General features: G+C 33.2%; 1 protein-coding gene across 4 annotated transcripts in view; it reads right to left on the minus strand.

Moving 5' to 3' along the window:
- Positions 1 to 18,688, minus strand: part of Postn (periostin) — a 32,939-nt gene extending 14,251 nt beyond the window's left edge. For 3 of the 4 annotated variants that reach the window (XM_048800869.1, XM_015484229.2, XM_015484232.2), the window contains exons 1-13: positions 18,508 to 18,688; positions 16,963 to 17,061; positions 12,539 to 12,603; positions 10,576 to 10,733; positions 8,342 to 8,506; positions 7,322 to 7,468; positions 6,671 to 6,812; positions 5,346 to 5,558; positions 4,428 to 4,562; positions 2,933 to 3,081; positions 1,603 to 1,739; positions 687 to 817; positions 80 to 210 (exon numbers count right to left, since the gene is read on the minus strand). In XM_048800869.1, coding sequence (XP_048656826.1) covers positions 80 to 210; positions 687 to 817; positions 1,603 to 1,739; positions 2,933 to 3,081; positions 4,428 to 4,562; positions 5,346 to 5,558; positions 6,671 to 6,812; positions 7,322 to 7,468; positions 8,342 to 8,506; positions 10,576 to 10,733; positions 12,539 to 12,603; positions 16,963 to 17,061; positions 18,508 to 18,641 — 1,806 coding nt within the window. In that variant the 5' untranslated portion in view covers positions 18,642 to 18,688. The remainder of the gene's footprint in view (positions 1 to 79; positions 211 to 686; positions 818 to 1,602; positions 1,740 to 2,932; positions 3,082 to 4,427; positions 4,563 to 5,345; positions 5,559 to 6,670; positions 6,813 to 7,321; positions 7,469 to 8,341; positions 8,507 to 10,575; positions 10,734 to 12,538; positions 12,604 to 16,962; positions 17,062 to 18,507) is intronic. The other variant, XM_015484231.2, reaches the window with a different exon arrangement.
- Between the last annotated feature and the right edge of the window lie 4,090 nt (positions 18,689 to 22,778).

Raw genomic sequence — 22,778 nt, forward strand, 5'->3', positions numbered from 1 at the left:
AGAAATTTAACAAAGAATGGACATCAAGATAATTTAATAACAGATGGACACTTTCACAAATTCATTCTGGACAACTTACTCCTTTCACATAGATTTTGCTTCCTTGTGTGGTCTTCAGAATGTTAGTAACGCCAGGTTCAAATCCCTTTCCAATGAAAACTCCTGGGGTCAAGTGGTAAAGGATGATGTTTTGAAGAGCATTTTTGTCCCCTACGGGTAAAGGTATATATATTTGCTTAATAATATGTCATATTTTCTGACATTTCAATAGTACTAAGAAAGAGAAACAAAACAGTTGTCTTTCTGTTTCCTGTGGTTTTTTTCTCATTATGTCATTGTTCTCTCAAAATAGTATCAATGCTATGTCAAAATGTTCAGTCATTTCATTTACTTCAACCCAAATATTACCCAAATGAATGGAGGAATTAAAATCAAATTAGTCCTGAAATTAGAACTATTTTCTTCTCTGCCATGTATTTGTGTGTCCTTTAATAGCAACACAAAAGTAAGAAGTTTAAGAACATTAATGAATGATCCTCTGTACTTCCCAAGCTGAATTAGAGAAAACTAAAGCTTGCCATGAATACTAAAGAAGAGCCATCTTCTTTAGTAAGGAAGAAAAAGCTTGAAGAACAACTGAGATCCAGAAATGAAAGGATAAATATCTGGCATCGACTTCTACTCACTGATCAGAATTTCCTTTTCTTCATTGGTCATTCCTTTGAAGGCTTCGTTGGTTGGGGCAAATAAGGTCCAATCTCCAGGTTGTGTCAGGAGATCTCTCAAGTCTGCAGCTTCAAGTAGGCTGAGGAAGATGCTACGCAGGAAGCAAGTATATTTGTTAAGCTAGACTTAGCTTTAGGTAGGTTCATCCACAATACAAAGACTAGAATTTAATTCATATTGTAGAAAGAAAGAGAAACATCTTACATTTGCAAGTTTCAAAGACAATTTAGCTGTGAAGAAAGCTTTATCACGGAGAAATGATTAAAATGTACAACATTAGTTTTGAATTTCCTCAACTGTTTTTATCTTATAAAACTTGTCAACATCACGTTTTATAATGAAATAGAATTTTTTCATTTAATACTCTATAAAATTCTATTTGCTAGTGTATACTTTCATTTTGTGTGTGTGTGTATGTGTATGTGTGTGTGTGTGTGTGCACGCACTGTTGGGGATTGAACCCAGAGTTTTATACACGTGAGGTGTGAGGCAAGAGCTCTGCCACTAAGCCCTATACTATTATTTTTAATAAACTTAATCATAAGAAAATTTCCAAGGAGTTGTTCGGTAGACTTGATTTTTTTCATTCATCAATCATATAGTGTACCATATTAAATAGCATTTAAAATATTGGCCAAATTATACTGTTAAATTGTGTGCATGTACAAATATATAACAACAAGTCCCATGAATATGTACAACTATATTGTACAAATATAAATGTGGAAAAACATTAATTTTGAAAATATTTATATGGACTTGTCATTTTAAATTATATTCTTAGAAATACAGGAAACTGACTGCTTTTGGAGATTGTCAAATAAAAATATGCAGGTAGCTCTCATTCTTTTGTGGAGGTACCACTAATAAGCTTACCTAAAGCGTTTATCTTGCTTTAGTTTTTCATGGAGGGATTTCTCTGCAGGCTGGATGATCTCTCGGAATATGTGAATGGCACCATTTCTTCCTTGCTTGCTTCCTCTCACCATGCATGAATTTTCAATGCAGACAGACTAACAGAGCAAAGAAAGATACATGGTGTCCTTTCCATTGCTTGAAATTTTCCATTTGATATAGCTATGTGCTTATATTTTTGGACTGGCCCTTCTGAGAGGTCCCTTGACCCATGAAGCCAGAGAAAAATGTTTCTCTCCTCTGTTTTCAATGTCTTTCAATTCATGACTTCTAATGCTGTGACGTGTTTTATACTAGTCAAATTATCCTAAACATCAGGCAGACAGTTTTGTCAGTGAATTGCAAAAATTCCATACAATTTCACTCCTACTTTCCAAGTTCTATTTCCCTAGACCCTCTTTAGGTCAATAATAACCATACAGTTTTTTTTTTTTTAATTTTAATGCCTCTTGTTATCTTCACAGATATTTACTAAAAATTCTTGACTGTAAGACTCAATGAATTACAAGTCAAATCATTGATTCATTTATAGTTTCTTGAATAAATGTGATTTGTGTATATGTGTCATTCAAAGTGAAGGGTGTTTACTGTGTGATTTAAAAAGTGTGCCTGGAAATTATGGATCTAAGGTAAGCAGCTGCTGTGTCTAACTCAGTTCTAGGTAATGCTTGATTTCCTTTGAGACCTTTTTGTTGTAACTGCAAACATTCCCTGGTTGGAAAGAGAACAGTTCCACTGGTTGCACTGTAACTTTAATAAGAATTATTTCTAGAAATTTTCCTGTTGATAAATGCATTTTAGAATCATTTTATAGAGTCCAGAAAATTCTATGTATCTATAAAAATTTATCTTGACAGTTGTTAAAAAACGATTTAATTCTTGAATGATATTTACTATAAAACATTATTCCATATTTTTTTTATTCTCTATACAAAGATCTTTGTAAATTATAAAGTACTCTACATACCAAACACTTACTTAAGGGTGACTTTTAGTGCTTTCTTAGTATTTAAAATAATTTGATTTTTAGAACATAAAGTCATTTATTTAATGAAACAAATGGAAATTATCAGAGTTATTAATACATAGGTCTTTTGGTATATTTTCATCACAATTTTTTTTACCCATGCTACCTAGATCCCATTTCCTGATTTTCCTATGAATATTTACTATTAAAATTGAATTCATAAAATTCTGGAAAACGTTTGTTATAACTACATTCTTTTGACCACATGCAAGTCATTTGATGTTTAGGCCAATGTAAATTTTGATCTTGTTCTGATTCACTTACTGTGCGATACACAAAGACTCTGAGTTGTTTGCCTCCAATGGTCTCGAGTATCTGTCCATTGTAAAGCTCATTAAGGCCAACTTTTACTTTCAATATGTGATTCTGCAGAATTAATTTAAGAAGGCGCTGATCCATGCTCAGAGTGTCATCTATAAATAAATTCATTAAGAAAAATCATTATTTTATATGGAAAACCTTTATATTTCTCCTGATAAGAGAAAAACGTGAAAATGAATAACTTCTGATACTATTAATGTGAATCCTATAGTCATTATTTGAGTTGACTAAATGTGCAAGGCAAGCAATTCAATTACCAAGTAGAGACTCTATGGCCTATTGCATCAAAAGATTATTAATGTGATTCTAAGCAGTTCGGGACAATGAACTTCATCGCTGCAAAGGCTGCATACGTTTATGGTGGTCATTGTACAAAGCTAAACCCTCATAGTGGCCAAAGTTTTTCTGACAATTAGATATCCATTAGTCATATGAATGACTATTAATGAATTATTTGTGAATCCATTGTTTTAAAAAATTATTTTGTACTAGGTATCAAACTCAGGGCAGTTTACCACTGAACTAAATTACCAATCCTTTTTTTAACTTTGAGACAGGGTTGTTAAGTTACTGAAGCTAGCCTTGAACTTGTCATACTTCTGCCTCAGCCTCCTGAGTTGCTGGGATTATAGGAATGCACCACTGCACCTGATTGTAAATTGATATTTATATTGGGAAGAAAAATAACAGAACATAAACTCTTTTAAAAATGTGTCAATGTCAAAACATATGGGCATTATTATTACAAAGGAAGTGGAAAAGTAATATATCTAGGAATTATATTTTTTTCTAATTAATAATTTTCTACATTATAATTTACTAGTTGAAAATAATATCAAAAGTGCAACTTTTAAATTACTAAATTTTACCTAACAATTTAAATATTTCTTCATGAAATCATTTTTCTGAAAAAAGTGGCCGTTTCCATTAATCTAAACATTGTTGTTAAATAACAACCACTAGGTGAAAAACGTATAATATTTTACACCATGATATAGAAGTGCATAATAGTCTCTTATTTGTGTTTATTCATAATCTGACAGCCATGCTTTCCAAATTCTGGGATGCAAAAGACATCAATTTTATCTCTAAATATTTTTATGTTGGTGTCAAATAAACAAATAATGTGTAGTTTTCTTTAATCTATTAATGCATCCTTATGTGTACTGGGAATGTTATTAGATTCACAGATTAACTGAATACTTTATATCAAAGCTTCCATTCCCTGCATGCTGTTATCTATCATAATGAAATGTTTTGAAGTGAAGAATTTTTTACTTTAGACAGTGTAGAGCTAACATGTTGTATATGTAACCAATACAAAAACTAATCAGCATCTCGTAAAACATGTATTATTTGTTATTGCAAATCATGGTGAAGCAGTAGAAAGGTCTATGGGGGAGGGTGAAGAGCAAGAACATTAGTGTCCAGTACATACCAGAAAAGGCATTGTTCACAGGTGCCAACAAAGTGTACTCTCCATCTGGCTTCAGAGAGGATGCCAAGCCTAATTGGGCCACAAGGTCTGTGAAAGTGGTTTGCTGTTTTCCAGCCAGCTCAATAACTTGTTTGGCTGTAAAATAAACCATCAGCGTCCCAACAATGTCATCATTGTTATTATCGTTGTAACGAGATTAGTAAATCAATCCTTGGCTCTTTTCTAATATTGCAAGCTATTTACTGCAATGTCAATCTAGTAAGACATCCAGCCCTTTCCTAGTAAGAAGGTTCTAGTTTCCATTTTGGGGGTTGATAACCACAAAGAATTTCAGAAGTGAATTTTCTTCCTGACTTCCTACAACAGTTTCTTTAATTCTCTATTGCTCAACGCTCATCTTGTTCTCCACTTGAAAGTCCAACAGTTTTTCTCTTTATCCAAAGCTGACCATTTAGTTATACCTTTCCTTTTGTTTCAAAGAAAAACCTGGCTCAGTGAGAACCCTTACAAATATTGGATGTCAGACACCCTGGAATGGCAAAGTCATATTCATGGAATGCCCATGACTACTCATCTACTTACTTGGTACTTGGCTAGCTCACTCTTCATTTTGTTTGTGCTTCTTATGCCATTCTTTATGCTGCATGTTTATTTTTCATGAACTTACTCTTACTTTTTTTTTTTTTTTGTACCATGGATTGAACCCAGAGGCACTCAACCACTGAGCAACCTCCCTATTTCCTATTTTGTATTTTATTTAGAGACAGGGTCTCTCTGAGTTGCTTAGCACCTTGCTTTTGCTGAGGCTGGCTTTGAACTTGTGATCCTCCTATCTAGCTTCCCAAGCTGCTGGTCTTACTCATTTTTCTTGAGGAATAATACTAAGTAAAAAAAAAAAATCATGAAACCGATGCTTACCAGAATCAGGAATGAGGACCTCATCGATCAAATGAATCACACCATTATTTGTTACAATATCTTTTTTGTTCACCATTTTGACTCCATTTATTGTTATGCTGTCTCCTTCACATCCTATCTCAATTGTATTTCCTTCCATGGTCTCAAACACAGCTCCTCCCGTAATAGCCTCAGAACATTGGAGGGTATTCAAAATGTGGTACTTCATGAGAGCTGGGGGGCAAAATAAAAAAGCCAGCGCTTGTATCAAAGGAAATAGCATTTGACCCTTAAAATATGTGCTTCAGAGTGGAATTAAATATGCCTAAGAAATAGAACACAAATGTAAGTCCTAAGGATTGACTGCAGATTTTAAAATCCTAACTGTTTATGTTTTTAGGAACACAAACATACACAGTAGGAAGAAGAGAAAATCAGCTTCAGAAATGATTTTTGTGGTACTAGAAAGTGTGGTAGATTTAGTTCCAACTGTCATAAGAAAGTAATTCTTGATGTGAAGGCGAGAAAAAAAATCAGCCCTTTTGGAAGACTTGTGAAGTTATTTGTTAGTGATATCTTTGCTGAAATACCCAGGCAGCATCTGGTATGAGCTGCTCCCAGTAGAATGTCTTTCCTTAATTTGTTATGAGGTTGATGGGGGCTGAGGAGAAGACAAATAATTCCCTAAAGACAACATCCAGGAAGTTCCAAAATAAAAATGATTTCCTGAAGGATATCTAGAGCAATCTATACTTCAACTATGTTGACCTCAAAATTCCTCATCTTACATCCATTAAATGTATTTTGGGATAAGCTGGGTGTATGGAATATGCTAGCATAATGTATACTCTCTTTTTGATCACAGAAAGGACAACTGGAAAGAAACCAGATTCTTCTGGGTGTCAATAAGTAGTGAACCAGTAATTTTCTCAGCTCAAATATACCTTTTAGCATACATTTAGAATTAAAAGCACAACATAATGTGTGTGTGTGTGTGTATGTGTGTATAAATGAAAGTTGATGATCTAATATTTCTTTTCAACACTGGCCAAACTTTCCTTTTTGTCTGCTACTTATTTACTTGAAAGCAGCACAAGAGGCTATAACCTTCTTGAAAGCAGCACAAGAGGATGTAACCTTAAAGACACTTTTTATTATTTAAGAATTTTATTCTGCCTATGCTTTCAGGAACTTTTTAAAAAAATGTTATATAGTGCACCTCAGAATAAAATGTTTCTTTGTCTTTTCTTATCAAACTTTATATTACTGGCAAGAACAATTTTTTTACTTTTTATTTTGTTGCCTTCCCAAAGTTCTGGGGGAATTTTCAGAGAGGAATATGGTACCTTCAAAAGCCACTTTGTCTCCCATGATCCTTTCTAGGACACCTCGTGGGAGTTTCTCAAAAGCCTCATTGGTAGGAGCAAAGAGGGTGAAGTGACCATCTCTTCCAAGGGCCTCCAGTAAGTCAGATGTAATGGCAGCTGCCTGAAACATAAATGTGTTTTTCGGAGGATGACACATTGCAAAGGTCTACCAGAGGAAAATTACAACACACTTAGACTAGGCTGACATGAGGGAGTTGATTTCTTCCCTTAAGAAGTTTGTTCTTGCTAGACCTTTAAAACATTACTTTTGGCACAACCAGTTATATCTTTTCCAACTTTCTTCAAACAGTGTCTGCCAGAATGGAATTCTGCCAGTGTTTGTGTGACTATAGCAATATCCAGAAGTACATACAATAACTGAGATGGACACAGTCTAAATGCACTTAATAAAATACAGTCACAGAACTAATCATTCTTTATCAATCATGTCCACATTAATATTACTTCATATGAAATGATTTCTCCTGCATAAAATGAAAACAGTTTAATCTCATGAAATATAGCTACATTTCTGCCAGGTTTGTTTAATAGCTTTTTTACTGTTGTTGAATTTTGACAGGGAAAGAGGAGGGATTTCAATGATCCAAAAGAATCTGCTCTTGTACTTACTCTAAAAGATGAAAGGTCATCTTCCGCTTCAATGAAGTCTTGAATTGAAGTACCAATTTGTGTAAGGACACGGTCAATGACGTGTACAACACCATTTGTGGCAATCTGGTTCCCATGGATGATTCGAGCACAGTTAACAGTGACAACCTATAATTATAGGGAATATCAGAAAACTGAAATCAGAGTCATCCACTGACCACTGAGACCACAAGCCCATTATAGGTTTCATTTATTCTATTATATGGAAGATGAAGGGGCCTATACTCTGAATGTAAATGCTGTGGAAGAACAAAATATTTAAAAATCAAACTGAAAGAGAAAATAGAACCAGTTCAGAACCCGGGTTAGTTACACATCTTGTATCTGGAAACATAAGGCAAAGCAAAGCATTTTTTAAAATTTGAATTATTGCTTATTTTCTCTTTCATACATATAGCTAAATTATTTCTAATGGAGGTCAATGAATTATATAAAGATATCTAATTAGTCTTAAAATAAGTTCTGAGAAAATGAAACAAATCATTATTGCAAAAATATAGCCATTTCTATTATAATGACTACCTAAGTTTTGTTTATCACTAACTCATTTTGTCCCTGGGAATGTAACCATAGGAAAATTATATAGCCCTGTTGGCAGCTTCCCATAAAATCTATCCAAACACACAAGGATCTCAATGGCATCATAGCCAGAGAGTAATAAAAGAACACCCATTCTCTGTATCCTTTTTGCTATCTATAAAAAATATTTTAAACATATCAACTACTAAACTCTCCTATTTTATGAAATCTAAGTTGACTGGTTAATGAACTGCCAATGTATTTTATGTTTCATTATCATTAGTAGAAAATAGTAACTGGATTGAAAATTTACATGCCATAGATCTGAGGAAAGTTATGATGCATGCATTTATATTATTCTCACTAACATTTTACTATTTCTTTTAATATTATATAAAATGTACAGACAAGATTAAGAGAGACATGGCCCAGAAATGCACTTTATTTATAAATGAAACTTACCCCATTAGGATAATGGTTAATGAAAAGCCCCAAATTGTTGTACATTGAAGGGATAACCATGCCATTTTTTAAGTCCTTGGTCAACATCCTCTTATTAACCATGTGGCTATGCAAAGCATTCAACAATTCAACATTTACATTGTTCTCCAAACCTCTACGGATATCCTAGGAAAGATTGAAATGACAGAAATTTATTTTATTGTGGTTCATTATTGAAATTCTTATGATCACTTTTTACTCTCATTACTTTCTTATTGCATTATCAATTGGTTACACAAAAGTGAAATAAATAACTTAACATTACAATCTTATTAAGAAATTTTATAGGTACGAATATTCACTTAAGGATCCTGAATCTGATAGAGTGCTTGTGTATTTTTAGAGACAAAACACAAATTTTAAGTGAATATGCTAATGAAGAAACAATCATGATATAAATTGAAGACCTAATGGGAATTATCAGATATTTAAAATACTTTAGGTGGGTAAAACTCAAGATGACATTATATTTGTATTCAATACTTGATTTTTAATAAGGATTTTATTTATTATATAACAAATTCAAGAATTTGACCCCCCTCTACCATTTAATCTATTGCATTGTAATTGATGTTAAAGGAAATACAATAAAGCAAAATCTCAACCTTAATGGGACTTATATTACAATAGGTAAAGATAATTATAGCTATATTTAGTATATAAGGAAAAAAATGTTTTCAGGGGTCCAGTGAGAAATGCCACTGTTCTTAAAGTGATTTGGAGAGAGACATGGAAGAAAAGATGAGACTTGTTGGTCATTCAGCAGCTAACAGAAGGTGAATATTGAGAGCAAGGACCGGTTTCGTTAACATACTTTTATGTTTCCCAGATAATATTAAGACATTTAGAAATGCATGTGGTATGATAATAAAAAGGATTTTAATGTCTGAATAAGGACATTAAAGGGATAACCATGCCATTTTTTAAACTGGCAATGCGGAACTACTGAAAAATTTTGACTTTGGAATTAGAACTAGGCTTTAGGAAGGTCAATCTAGAGGGAAGGCACAGCAGAAATTAGAGTATTAGTTATGAGGATTACTTCAGATGGAAAATAAATGTGGTTGATTGATAGTAGAATTGGAAGGAGGAGAGGTAAAGATAACTTATGATTTTCAAGTCTGAACCTTGAGATTGGTACTGTCAATTATGGGGAATAGGCAGCCAGAAAGCAATTATTTATGATAGAGAGGAAAAAATGGCATATAGTTTGGATATTTTCTGTTTAAATATGCAGATAGTATAACCAAGAAAAAATATTAAGAGTAATATTAGAAATACTCTAGTGGTGTTCCAAGGAGAAATTAACACTGGAAACACAGATTTCTTGGCTATGATCTATAGTGAGTTGGAGTCATCAGAAGTTCAGATAAAGGGCAGAGTTCAGTTCCTAGAAAAGGTTTTTATAAGTTCCATTCTTAAGGCAAGGAAGAAAAGGAATCTTCAACAGGAAATAAAGAGGTGGTTGAGACGTGGAGAAGGACCACAAGAGAGCCTTCTATAATCCAAACAGTCTCAGCTCTTGTAGCAAGACAACAGCTATGAGTACATACCTCCATTTTAGTTAAGTATATTTGACTACAGTAGGAATTATCAACTCGTTTTCCTATCAAGTAGAAGGTAAGGGTATACTTCTATTCCAATTTTACAAATTTAAAAATGGAATCATAACCCAAAAGTTGTAAATTAGACTGTGTACAAAGTCTGAAAATTAAATGTATTTTTATAATACTTCATTTAAATATCCATATGCATTTTTACAAATTTCACAATCTCTGAATAGCTATGTATATTTGAATATAATTAAACATACATAATAAAATATAGCTATGTAATATAGCTTAGAACAGATTTTAAATTTCACTTGGCTTCTTAACTTACCTTTCTATTGACTACATAATCTAAAATTACATGTGTTTTTCCACAGCCAAAATGGTAAGAGGAAAGGAGTAAAATAGAACAATAATAAGTGCCCTCTCAGTTCATTCTTGTTTTCTCTTTGTATGGATCAATTTGTAAGTCTGCTGGGGAATCAATTCCATTTATTGATGTATGAAAATAAATACCTTCTTTCAGTGACTCAATATTTTCTATATCCTCATAAATGTCCAATAGAAAATACATATTTTATTAATATTCAAGCTAGTTAGTTAAAATGAAATAATAACAGCAAAAAAATTTAAAAAATGAATTACAGGATCCAAGTTGTCCCAAGCCTCATTACTCGGTGCGAAGTAAGTGAATGATCCTTTTCCTTCGATCTCTTCTCTTAGTTTTGAGACATCAGAATAATGCTGGGTGGTGGTGGCTCCTACTATGCCCAGTGTGCCATAAACATGGTCAATAGGCATAACTGAAATAGTCAAGAAATGAGTAAGTACTCAGGTTAATATTTCCAGAACACTGTTTCACAATCAATTAATCTTTTCACTAAGTTCCCCAATGTATTTAATGAATAATTTTAGAAATAAGTTCCATGAATTCTCAATTTTACATGAATATTATCTTTTGAATGCTAAATAATAAAATATTATTTGAAAGTATTTTTTCATGTATCCATTGTGTTGATGGAAAATGGTTTTTAAACTATTATCTTGGATTAACATTTAGTCTATTTGGGTTTCATTCTTGCTATCCTATATCAGTAATAGCTCAATCATAATTATCAGAACATATCTGATGATTTTATTGAAAAAAGATGCTCTTCATTTTCTACTAAGAATGGAAAAGATAATAATTTATATAATGTTGTTTTGAAGCCCTAAACAGTATGATATTGTTATTTAAATCTACAATTTTTATAGTTTAGGGCCACTAAAAGACCTACTTGTCTTCATGATAATTTCAGTTAGGGGACAGAACAAAGTAACTAATGCTTTCCTGAATTTCAGAAGAAAGATTCATGTATGAACATAAACCAACAATATTTATCTAGTAATATGTAGTCAACTTACTTTTCTGACACTATGTGATTTGAAAATTCTTATAATTTAGATGTTATCATAGAAAAACGGTTATTACATTTGTGAAGATCCCAAGAAGTGGTGACAAAATTAATAAAGTATAAAACCAGGATCTAAAAAGATCTCAAGCAAAGTGGAAGAACTGAGTCAAAATGAATAAAGTTATATTTAACAGGGTTCTATGTTAGTCCTATGCCTAAACTGAAAAAATAAACCCTAAGGAGACTTGTCTTGATGATACTCATGTAAAATAACCCGGAATTATTCTTAATTGATCACATATTCAGTATGTGCTAATCATATGACATGAGTCACCGATGACTTGAGCTGACATGCAGGGTCTTGGAAGATGAGGTGCTTGTCTTGGTATTCTCCCCACAAGGAGATCCACCTGGACTGAATGCAGTTCCAAAGCAGTATCCTGCAGTCTATGGGTCCCAGTTCTTTAATGTAACTGAAACTTTGGACCTCTCACTCTCATGTGTATCAACCTATAGACAATCTACAGTGCAAAGTTTATGCACATTAAAGGATGAGTATTATTAACTCAGAGAAGAGAACATTTTTTTGAGAAAGAGAGGTCTGCTAGAGAAATAATGTGATGATTATAAGTAAATATCTGACTGTCAGATATTTCAAAGAAAAAATAGATGAACTATGTTTACTCTAGTTGGCAGTTATTAGAAACTAATTTTCCCTTTAAAGAACATTATGAAGTCAAAGCTTTTCAACTACAGAAGATGTTGCCTTGCTAAGAAATGAGTGTCATGTTTCTAAACAAGTTCCAAAAGGCGATTTTTGTACTTCAGGGGACGTTTAATTAATTTAAATTAATGACTAGCTTCTATTATATTGTCCAGTATCCAGTCCATGAGAAGAATATTCTACTATTATATTTCTATGATAAATTCATCATTAGCAAAAAGATATGAATAACATATGTTGGTTTAACAATGGTGCTAAGAAAACACACACATCATCATCTCTCTCTCTCTCTCTCTCTTTGTTTCTTTCTTTTTTTGTTTTTATGGTGCTAGATTTGAATCCAGGACTTTGGGGATGTGAGGCATGTAGTTTTCCAACTGAGCTATATCTCCAGCCCAATGTACCACTTCTCCAAAAGCTTTCTCAAATGTTTCTTTCTTGCAGAAGACAGATTCCTCATTTAATTCATTACAATTAATTTAGAATTTACCTGCTGGGCAGCCTTTCATTCCTTCCATTCTCATGTAACCAGGGCAACATTCATATAACACTGTCCTGTGCATTGGAAGAAAATTAATATTAAAATAGAGAACTGCATAGGATATATTGTGATGTAATCTTGGCAAAATGTGTCACTGTCACAATTTATTAAGTCTAGAAACCACAACCCCTGCATCAATATATGTATATTAGTTTCCCTGCATCAATATATGTATATTAGTTTGACTGTTTTCTACAGTCTCACAGCACTGTGGAAAAGTCTGCAATCTTGATTCAAAAGAACAAAATTTGTGACCCGGTTTTACTACTTGGTAGATATATGACCTCAGGCAAATCGTTTGATAAATTAGCACTGTAGATTCCCCAGATATTTAACATGGACATGGAGGCAACAATACTTACTCACAAGGTAGTTGTGAATCTCAAATAAAAGTGATTTTGGAATTATTTTGTATACTACAACTAACTAAAAATGTTCATTAGTATAAGGCTCATAGAAACAATAGAAAAACTATATATTAACCCATTCTGATCCATAAAAGTCCACCTCATTTCTAACTAGAATAAATAATGCTATTGTTTGGTTTGAATTGTCAGTAGAGTTATTAATCTGATCATGGCAAACATAATCTTTAAAATCTTCTATTTATTTTTATTTTTGTCAAATTTGAAAACACGATATAAATATTTCTTTTAAGTTGCTAGAATATAATATTCATGAAAATGTTTCCCTGTTTAAAGTTTACAAAGTGTGCTACTTTCTACAGCAATAATTAAGGCAAAATCCAGAAATTTCAACCAAAAATATACCCCAAATAACTTAGCTAATTCAGACACTAATTATTTATTTTCATCTAGTATGAAAATTGTACTAAATAAGTAAAAAGGACTGATAGAATTTGGACATATATAGTAGAAATTTTGGCAACTGTAAGAATAAAAAACTTAGTATGATAAAAATCATGAAAGGAAATTTTCATGAAGTCAACTTTTAATAACAGAAGAGACCATCTTATACAACTGAAAAAATATAAACATATAAATTGAAGATAAGTTCACTAATTAATTACCCATGATTTGTATTATTTGTGAACTTGGGTTCCTATTTCTCTATTTTGTTAATTAAAAGTTTCTAAGGGGTTGGGGATATAGCTCAGATGGTAGAGTGCTTGCTTCGCATGCACAAGGTCCTTGGTCCAAACCCCAGCACCACCAAAGGGAAAAAAAAATTTCTAGTATAGAATATTGACTTGAGGAAAACTAATAGATAAGAAGATGAAAAAATAAAATGGAAAATGCTTATTTCAAATTACTAATTTTAATATTATTTCAAGAATAAATGGTATGGGGAAAACATGTGAACTGTGTGGTAATCTTATGAAAATCTTAATATGGTCTATGAAAATGATTTATTTACATAGGTCTCTGTATAAATAAATGTAAATATTGGGATGTCAAGGGGTTGATTAAATTTGCTTATACTTTATATTTAACTCATATTGCATAGAGTAAAATAATGAGATACAGATGTGCTTAGTCTAGAGACTTGAAGTAAATAGTGAATAGAAAAGAAAATTAACATAACAAAAATTTCAACAACACATGCTAATAAAACCCAAAGATCTGCCCTAGTGTAGAAAATTAATGAACCAGATGGGAAAATTTTTCAAAAACAGTTGAATTTAATTTTAGTTGCTAGTTTAACAACATGATTATCTGAGTAGATATTTTTAAAACAAAAAGGTGTTTTTTTTTCCCCCAAAGAATATTTATACTACATAAAACTCAATGTTCCCATATGGTCAGTGGGACAAGGGAGGAGAAAAGAAAATATTACTATGCACAACTTGGAACACAGGAAATTTATCTTCATGTACTGAATAGTATTTAAAATGTCATGGAATGCCAACTTAAAATGTCACTGACATTCTATAAAGAGTGTCTAGAGAATAATTTATTACAGAACCAATATATACTGTGGCCAGTATCTTAAACCCAGGAAGTTTATGCTCTTCATTAGACTTGTCAGTTAACTTCCCCCCAATTCCCCAAACAACTGTTCAATCAGAAGGTAAACATTTTTCTCAAATGATACAATAAAGTCTTAAAGATGTCTCTGGAAAATTGGAGCCAAACAAGCAGATGGCAAACCAGTCATTCTTCTTGTCAATCTTATTGATTTCTTAGGTTATATGAAACTAGCATTTGCATTTATTTCAGTGCACAGATGTAAATGTGTTTGTGCAAATGAAGCTTCTTGAGGGAAATTAGCTAATGTATTTGGACAAAGGAGACACTGTTACATTTCTGGTGAAAGGTCAGGCTTCAAAGCAAGATTCTTCTCTCTCAATGGAAAGCAAGAAAGAGTCTTGGCTTTTGTTCTTTATAAATTTTGGCATCTTTAATATATTTACATGACTAAAGTAAGGCTTCCTCAACTTCCAGGAAAGATGTAATAAAGATTTTCCTTAAATACGCAGATTTTCCTTTCTTTCCTAGTTAGTTTGCATTCTAAATATGTCTTATGATGTCCAAGAACACAAAAAACAAAGAAAATTCAGAGCTTTAGAGTTCCCAAGGAAGGTCTGGCTTGCAGCCTGGGGGAGGAAGATCATTGTAAACACTAACTTCCATTATAATTGTGTGAATGACTCACACATCTAACAGATGTCTCCAACCTAAGAGCAATAATGTCTAGGTCAAAAATAACATCCAGTTGAGGCTCTATTAAGACAATGAACAAGAAACTAGCAGCCAAATCCTGTGGTGTTCTAGACTTGATCACCATGGGGAGATGATATAGTACAGTTAAGGTCATATCCTTGTGTAAAGGAATTTTGCTTGGACATAAAGATAACCCTTTCCATTTCAAGTGGATATCTTGTCACAACTGTTTTTCCCATCCACACGCACACATTTATTTAAGATAGTTTAAGTTTAAGAACAACTTACATTAGGAGTTATTGTTACACATTTCATCATCTTATCATCTCAGAAACTCTATAATAAAGGTAGAAACCAATGTTCCACAAGAAAAAGATTCAGAAAGTTAAGTGATTCCATATTAATATTTGAACCAATAGTGTTGGGTTAGAAATAAGTTTTAACCAAATTTTCCACTCTATTTAGGGTAAATGAATTTTAACATGATGTGCTAAGCAGGTTCTTTAGGTTTTTTGGTTCTCAAGGCATCCCACACTGAAGGTGGGTTCTACATTTATAGGAAGCACAGAAGAGCTATTTCCAGTATTTTCTTGACTAAGGACAGCATCAAAGCCCCCCCCCCCTGCCTTTTTTTTTTTTACTTAGTAATTTATCCTACCCATTAACCTGCTTCTTAATTGTAAAATGATGACTTGGGACCATGCAAGTAGTTCTTAAATTTTATACATCAAGAATTTTCTTCCTATCACTATTTATGATATAATAAACCAAGAAGCATGTCTACTAAGTGATAAATAATGTTTTTTAATTAACTTAATCAGTGAAATATATACATAAGAGAGTAATCTTTTACTGTTGAAGGATTAAATGTAGTAATGCACTTCCCTCACAGCTTTGTAGACCTCGAGGATCTGGCAGCTTGAGCTAGGAATCCATAGATTAAATGAAGAAATGACACGTTAAGTCCTTTCCAACTTTAAGCCTTCATGAAAACTCAGGTAAACTGGAGCTCTTTAGATAATTTATGAATAACTGGAGGCATACATTAATTTTTGCTTCAAAACTCTTTATGATTTCAATCACTTTGTTCTTGTATTTTATTTATTGATTTATTTTGCAGTAATGGGGATTGAACCCAGGGGTGCTCTACCACTGAGATACATACCAAATGGTTCTAATCTTTTTTTTTTTTTTCATTTTTTATTTTGAGACAAGGTCTCTCCTGGTTGCAGAGACTGACTTTGAGATGGTATTCTCCTGCCTCAGCCTCCTGAGAGATTACAAGTTTGCACTGTCACACCTGGCTATGATCTACTTACTTTGATAAGATATGGAAACTGAGGCATGGAGACTAACTTACTTGCCTAAGATAAAAGAGGTCAAAATAACAAAGAGAACTAAAAAGGAGTAGAAACAATGGTTAGTTTCTCATGATGATTTCTATAACAAATGACATTGCTGTCCTTTTCTCCTCCTCTTGGCCTCTAGGACATGTGAATTCAGGGAGAAATCTGAGTTCCATGTGTAATGGTGGAGATGCAGAAAAAGTTTCTTTCTCTCTCTCTCTCTCTCTCTCCCTATATATATATATATATATATATATATATATATATATATGTCTTGCCATGTCTTTAAAAAACTCAAAATTTGGATAGTTATTTTCAAGAATGGTGTGCATACCCAAGAGAAGGTATGCTCACTGCCATGTTGTCTTTGAAAGGAGCAAATGATGAAAAAGAAGAGACTCACGTTTTCTTTCCACAGATGGCACCTTGATACCAGTTCTTACAAGAGCTGAAGTATTTCTTTTTAGTGCCTAAAATCTGTTGAAGGGCGCAGACATTTGGGCTGGAAGATAGAGAAAAGGAAAAAGAGTTTAATGGTATTTCATAGTTACATGTAGGTCAGATGGTTTAAAAAAAAAAGGTCAAGACATGGATTTGATAGTCAAAGATATGACTTAAGCCTTGTCCCAGTCCAATTTCTGATCCAGTTCTGCCAAATCACTGGAAAAACTGAAGCCAGTAGGGGGGCGGGGGAAGAGAGAGAGACAGGGATAGAGAGACATTTCAGAGTCTCAGAGTAAAACACCACTATTTTAAAAAGTCAACCTAATAGGAATACTCAAACAGAATTAAGTGTAACATAATTCTGTTATTATGTGTCTTATTATTTTCTTTTTTAAATATTTATTTTTTTAGTTGTAGTTGGCACGATACCTTTATTTTATTTACTTTTATATGGTGCTGAGGATTGAACCCAGGGCCTTGCATGTGCTAGGCGAGTCCTCTACCACTGAGCCATAACCCCAGCGCCAATGTCTTATTATTTTCAACAACGGATAATCCACTGACAGCTTTAGACCCAAAGTGTTGATTTGGGGGATGAGGGTGTGTTTAAGACTCTCTGGGACAATGAGAGATCAGAGAATAAAAGGGACAAAGTTTTCCTTTGTACAAAGACATTTTACTCTGTAATTTTCTAGGTAATTACAGAAGTAAATTAGTACTAAAAATAACTTTTAAACAATGTGGTTGAGTAAAGGAAAATGTATTTATTTTGTGTGGAAGTAATAGATTTAAATCTTCTCAGCCACAATTTTATTTTACTTTTTAACCTCTCATATAAATGTAATTTTTATTTCCACTGTAAGGCTAGGAAGCTTGGAACATTATGAAAAAAAAAAATCCCTGTGATGCACAGGAAGCAGGGCCAAGATCCACATTAAAATAAGAAAAAAAAAGATAAACATTTAAGTTACTAAATTATGTCTACTATTATGTTTAATAAGTTAATAAGTTTTAAAATGCTATTTTATAGTTGCTTTCATCCTATCAAATAAAAAATACTTCAAGGAATTCAGAGAACTAGTTACATTACTCAGTACTTAATTTTCATACATAATTTAAATGAAATTTGCTCTAACATCGCATGCGATATTTCAAAGCTCTTCACATAATGGTAGCCTCTACAAATAGAGACTTTAACTTTGAAAGGAAATAAAAACACAAATTAAATACTAAAGGAATGTCCTGTTAAACTTTGTTCATTAGACTCAAATTACATAATGTCTCTTAAGAAGTAATTACAAAAATCTTATTTTGACAGTAATTCTTTTAAAAGTTTAGAATGCATACACAAATCACAGAATACTCAAATTTCCCTTTTCTTATCACTTTATAAATAGAAAGAAAACACCCCAAAGTTTATACATATATGCACATTTTATGTATACTTGCACATATAACAAGCTAAAGGAAAAAAAAAGTTCATAAAACCAAACCACTGACTTACCCCTGATCCCGGCCCCTGATTCGGCTGTGAGCCAAAACTTTGTCATAATAACCGTTGGTGTCTGCAGGGTTAACAACAAAGAGCAGGAAGAGAGAAAATATGGGTAAGGAAAGAATCATTTTTAGTCTCTCCATTGCAGTTAGTCCACGAAGAGAACTGGCAGTGGGCTTTGGAGAGCTCAGAGTTTATATACATGTCAGGGTTGTGGGAGGGAGCAGTGTATCAACCTGAGAATCTGAACTCTCTCCAAGAAGCATCAGCAACTTCAAGTTGCCAGCAAAAAAAATCTGTTTGGGTTAGTTATATTTACTGAGTACAGTGAACTCCTTTATCTTCTCATAATAAGGAAGACATTTACTTTAATTACATGAAGAACTGACTCATTGAATGTTCATATTTCAGTTTTGTTCTTTTGTACTTTAGAGGGATTTTTATTGAAAATGATTTTGTCTGTCGTTTTAAGGACTACTCTGCCATCTATCCCATTCAGAGCATATGTCCATGTACTCAATGAAGTGATTATTTGATCTTATCACAGTTGTCACCTTTAGTCCACATCAGAACTGTAAGGTTATTAGTTTTCACCAGAAAAACGATAGTAATTTTGATCATTGCCAAGGGGTAATGGGCGTGGAATTAAAAACAAATTCTGGATAGATTTATGACTTACATAAAATATGAAATCAGAATTCTAACTTGCTGACAAAGCATGTGGGGAGAAGTCACATTTTCTTTGCAGTCTTAGTAACCAAGGGAGGTGATTCCCATTTCCTTTCTTTTTTTCAAATATCAAAGAATATATAGAATTAACATAAATCTACTTTCGGCAAGTTTCCCTAAACTTTTTGAAATGAACAGAAAGGGTGGAGAAACATTTGCACTGTATGGCTTTTTCATTATATGCCTCACATGATGTTGAAGATCTCCAGGCAGCACATCTTCTGATAATTACTGGACAAAAGCTTCCCCTCTTGGAAACAAGTATTACTAATCCAAAAGTAATGGAATAATTAAATACGTATTATGAAATAGGGCCACTGCCAAGAATATTTTTCCTCTGATTTTAACAAGAGTCACTAAAGTCTCTTAACATTACACTATGTGATTCTCAGCCAAGGGAACGTGCATTTTTATGGCTGCACACATGATATGGCAAATCTTCAGATTGCTCTGGATAAAGGAGATATGAATATCAAAGGTCAACATTAGGCTGAAAATGACCATTTCAAACAAGATACATACATCCTAGAATAAAATAATAATTTCTATACATTTTGTTAGTAAAGCTCCCTCTATAATAGCACATTGATTGACTCCCCACCTCTCTCTCTCTCTCTCTCTCTCACACACACACACACACACACACACACACTCACACATGCAAGATAGAGAAATTTTGCCTGGACTCTTGTTATTGTCCAAAACTTAGAAAAGTTTTTAGGGAGGCTGGAGTGGGCCAGAAAGGTTTCCAAATATCAGAAGAGTTAAGCTTCCTATGAGATTTTGCCTTTGAGGATTAAAGTAGTACTGCAATATGCTGCAAGTTTATTAATGAAAGCATGCATGAACCAAATTCTGAAATATATTTCAGAGGTCTCTTTTTCAATCTGAAAATCATGTTATAAAAGTATAGAAAGTGAAGGAGCACTTCACAAGGGCAACTGGAGAGACGTAAGAGTAGAAGTTACATTATATTCTTTCCCTAGTCTATTGTAGAAAAAAATAATATTAATCTATCATTTATATTTCTTTGAATGGAGTTATTCAAACTTTATCTGTAATTCTCTGGTTTGCTTCATAGAATAGTTTCCCATTATTCTTATGTTGTACAAATGATAGGTGGCCAGTAACTGATTATTGAGTAGGACAGAAGAACTGTTTTACGAAAATAATTTCTACTGACTATCAGTAAGTCAACTATTGTGAAATTCTTGATAATATAGTTATGTAAAAGATTACTGTTCTTTTCTGACAGGTTTACATTTTTTTTTTGTAAAAAGCATGATGTGCTCATCCAACAAAAAGAGGCTTTTCAATTTTTCTTTTCAGAGTTTCAAACAATAAAGATCTTCAATCTATCCATTCTGAGCATTTTGTTCGGAACTTGTAAAAGTCTCATGGAAGTCAACAAATGCCAGGACTCAAATATTTACAGTTAGGATTAGTAATGACTTCAAAGAGGACTTGAAAATGAGAGCCAGATTGTGCACATAAACTCACAAATTTAGAGCAATTTAGGGCTGAAGAAAGATCCAAGAGAAGGAGAATTTTAAGGTAAATATGAATTTATTATAGTACTAAACTTAAAAAGCTGAGGCCAATCCAGAAGTGAGCTATTATATGCCAAATAGCAAGGAAAGTCCAAAACTAATGATTAAATCCTAATCCACAGCTGACAGTTTGAGGAGGGTGAGGGATGGAAACAGTTTCAGGAAATGGGAAGAGAAGACAGTCCAAGTTTCAGCAAAGACATTGAACAATCTAGGGAAGGACACAATTCTGCCCTTTCAAAGTACCCATCACAACTCAACTGTCTCTTTCTGTCTTTGTTTCTCTCTACACAGGACTCTTTCTCTTCTGCTTCATGAAAGGATCCTGACCCTGGATTGGCCACACAATTTTTCCTAGCAGTTGGAAGATTGAAATCATGACAATTAAGTCTGACTTTCCAGGGTTGCATAGTCTGACCCAGAAATATAAGGCATTAACAAAAAAGAAATGACTTATTATGTAACTGAAGAATAATAATGTGTCTGAAAGACAGAGCCATTTGTCTCTGGATACCAGGATGCTAATTTCCTGGCAATTGGCCAATTATCTACTGGAATTTTGAAACATATCTTGTGGCCTCTGGAGCCTATAACCTTGTGCCTACTGTCCCCAGCACATAACCAACCTTAAACTTGCCCAGAACTGTCTAGGATTAGACGTGAACAATGGATTCAACCAACCTGTAAACTCAAAAACCAAGAGCAGAATGTTTTTAAACCAGTACTTCTTTGGTTTTGAATGATCCAGAGTAGTTATTTGCACCATATTCTTAAGAACCCCTGCTTCTTAATAAGATCTATGGGATCTTGACAACATTTCTTGAATATCACTTTCATTCTAATTGCCTTATGTGTAAGTTACACATAATAGAATTTGCTTATAAAATACAATAAAGCCTTGATGTTGTTGCTACACCTTCTTGTGGGGAGCATTCTTATTTTCAAGCTCCTTGGACATTGAGGGTCCCAATCTTCCCCAGTACCTGGGTTAGAAGCTGTAAACTAAAATTCTGGAAAAGATCCAATGATATTTGTTCTTCTGTGAGGGAAGGAAAATATTTTCTTAAAAGTTTTAGCCTGATGTCCCTTGTGACAGTAAAATAAAGGCCATTCCAACAACAACAACAACAAAACGTTTTAGGTTGAAGGAATTCAAAAGTTGAACAGAATTCAAATTAAGTAAATTTTATTTCATTTTTTAATATGCACACAACTAAAATAAAATTGAACATGAATGACCAAATTAAAGAGGTCAAAAGGCAATGTGTAAGTTTGGATATTTGTGCTGACGCTTTGTAAGATCAAGAAGTGAGATGTCCCAGGCCATTTTCCAGTATGATATTTGCAATGGATTTCCTCTGTCTACTCTCATTAATCTTCCAAGCCTAATATATCTAAGGTAGTGAAATCATATTAATTAGAGAAAGAGATGATTAACTTTATCCCAATATAAACATTAAGTGATGTTTCTTGAATGTTAATTCATTTAGAAGCAGGAGAGCATTTTGGGTATGCCATCCTCTCTGTGTATCTTTAGACTCTCATTTCATTTAAAAGCCTATGAAGTGACAGACTGCCATATTAAATAATAAATTGTTAGAGCTACTTGACCCTAACTGAGTGAGGTACTTTTGCAATTTTAAAACCTGGAGCTTATTAGCAGTATTTTCTATTAGCCATATTTACTTGCATTTCTCTGGGGACATCTAGTGGAGAAAGCACAGTTTACAATGTTTCTTGAAGCACAGCACCTATTACATCTTGATTAAAATCATAATTTGGAATTGCAAAAATTTTAAATATTTTACTAATTTGATAATGCTGAACATTAATAGCATTCTTTTTTATGAACTCTCTCTCTCTCTCTCTCTCTCTCTCTCTCTGTTTCTGGTCCTGAGAATTGAATCTGGGGGCACTCTACCACTAAGCTATACCCCAAGCTCCCTCCTCCCCCAGCTCCCTCCCCCCCAGCTCCCTCTCCCCCCAGCTCGCCCCCTACCC

Source organism: Marmota marmota, unplaced genomic scaffold (genome assembly GCF_001458135.2).
Source record: "Marmota marmota marmota unplaced genomic scaffold, marMar, whole genome shotgun sequence".
NCBI lineage: Eukaryota > Metazoa > Chordata > Mammalia > Rodentia > Sciuridae > Marmota > Marmota marmota.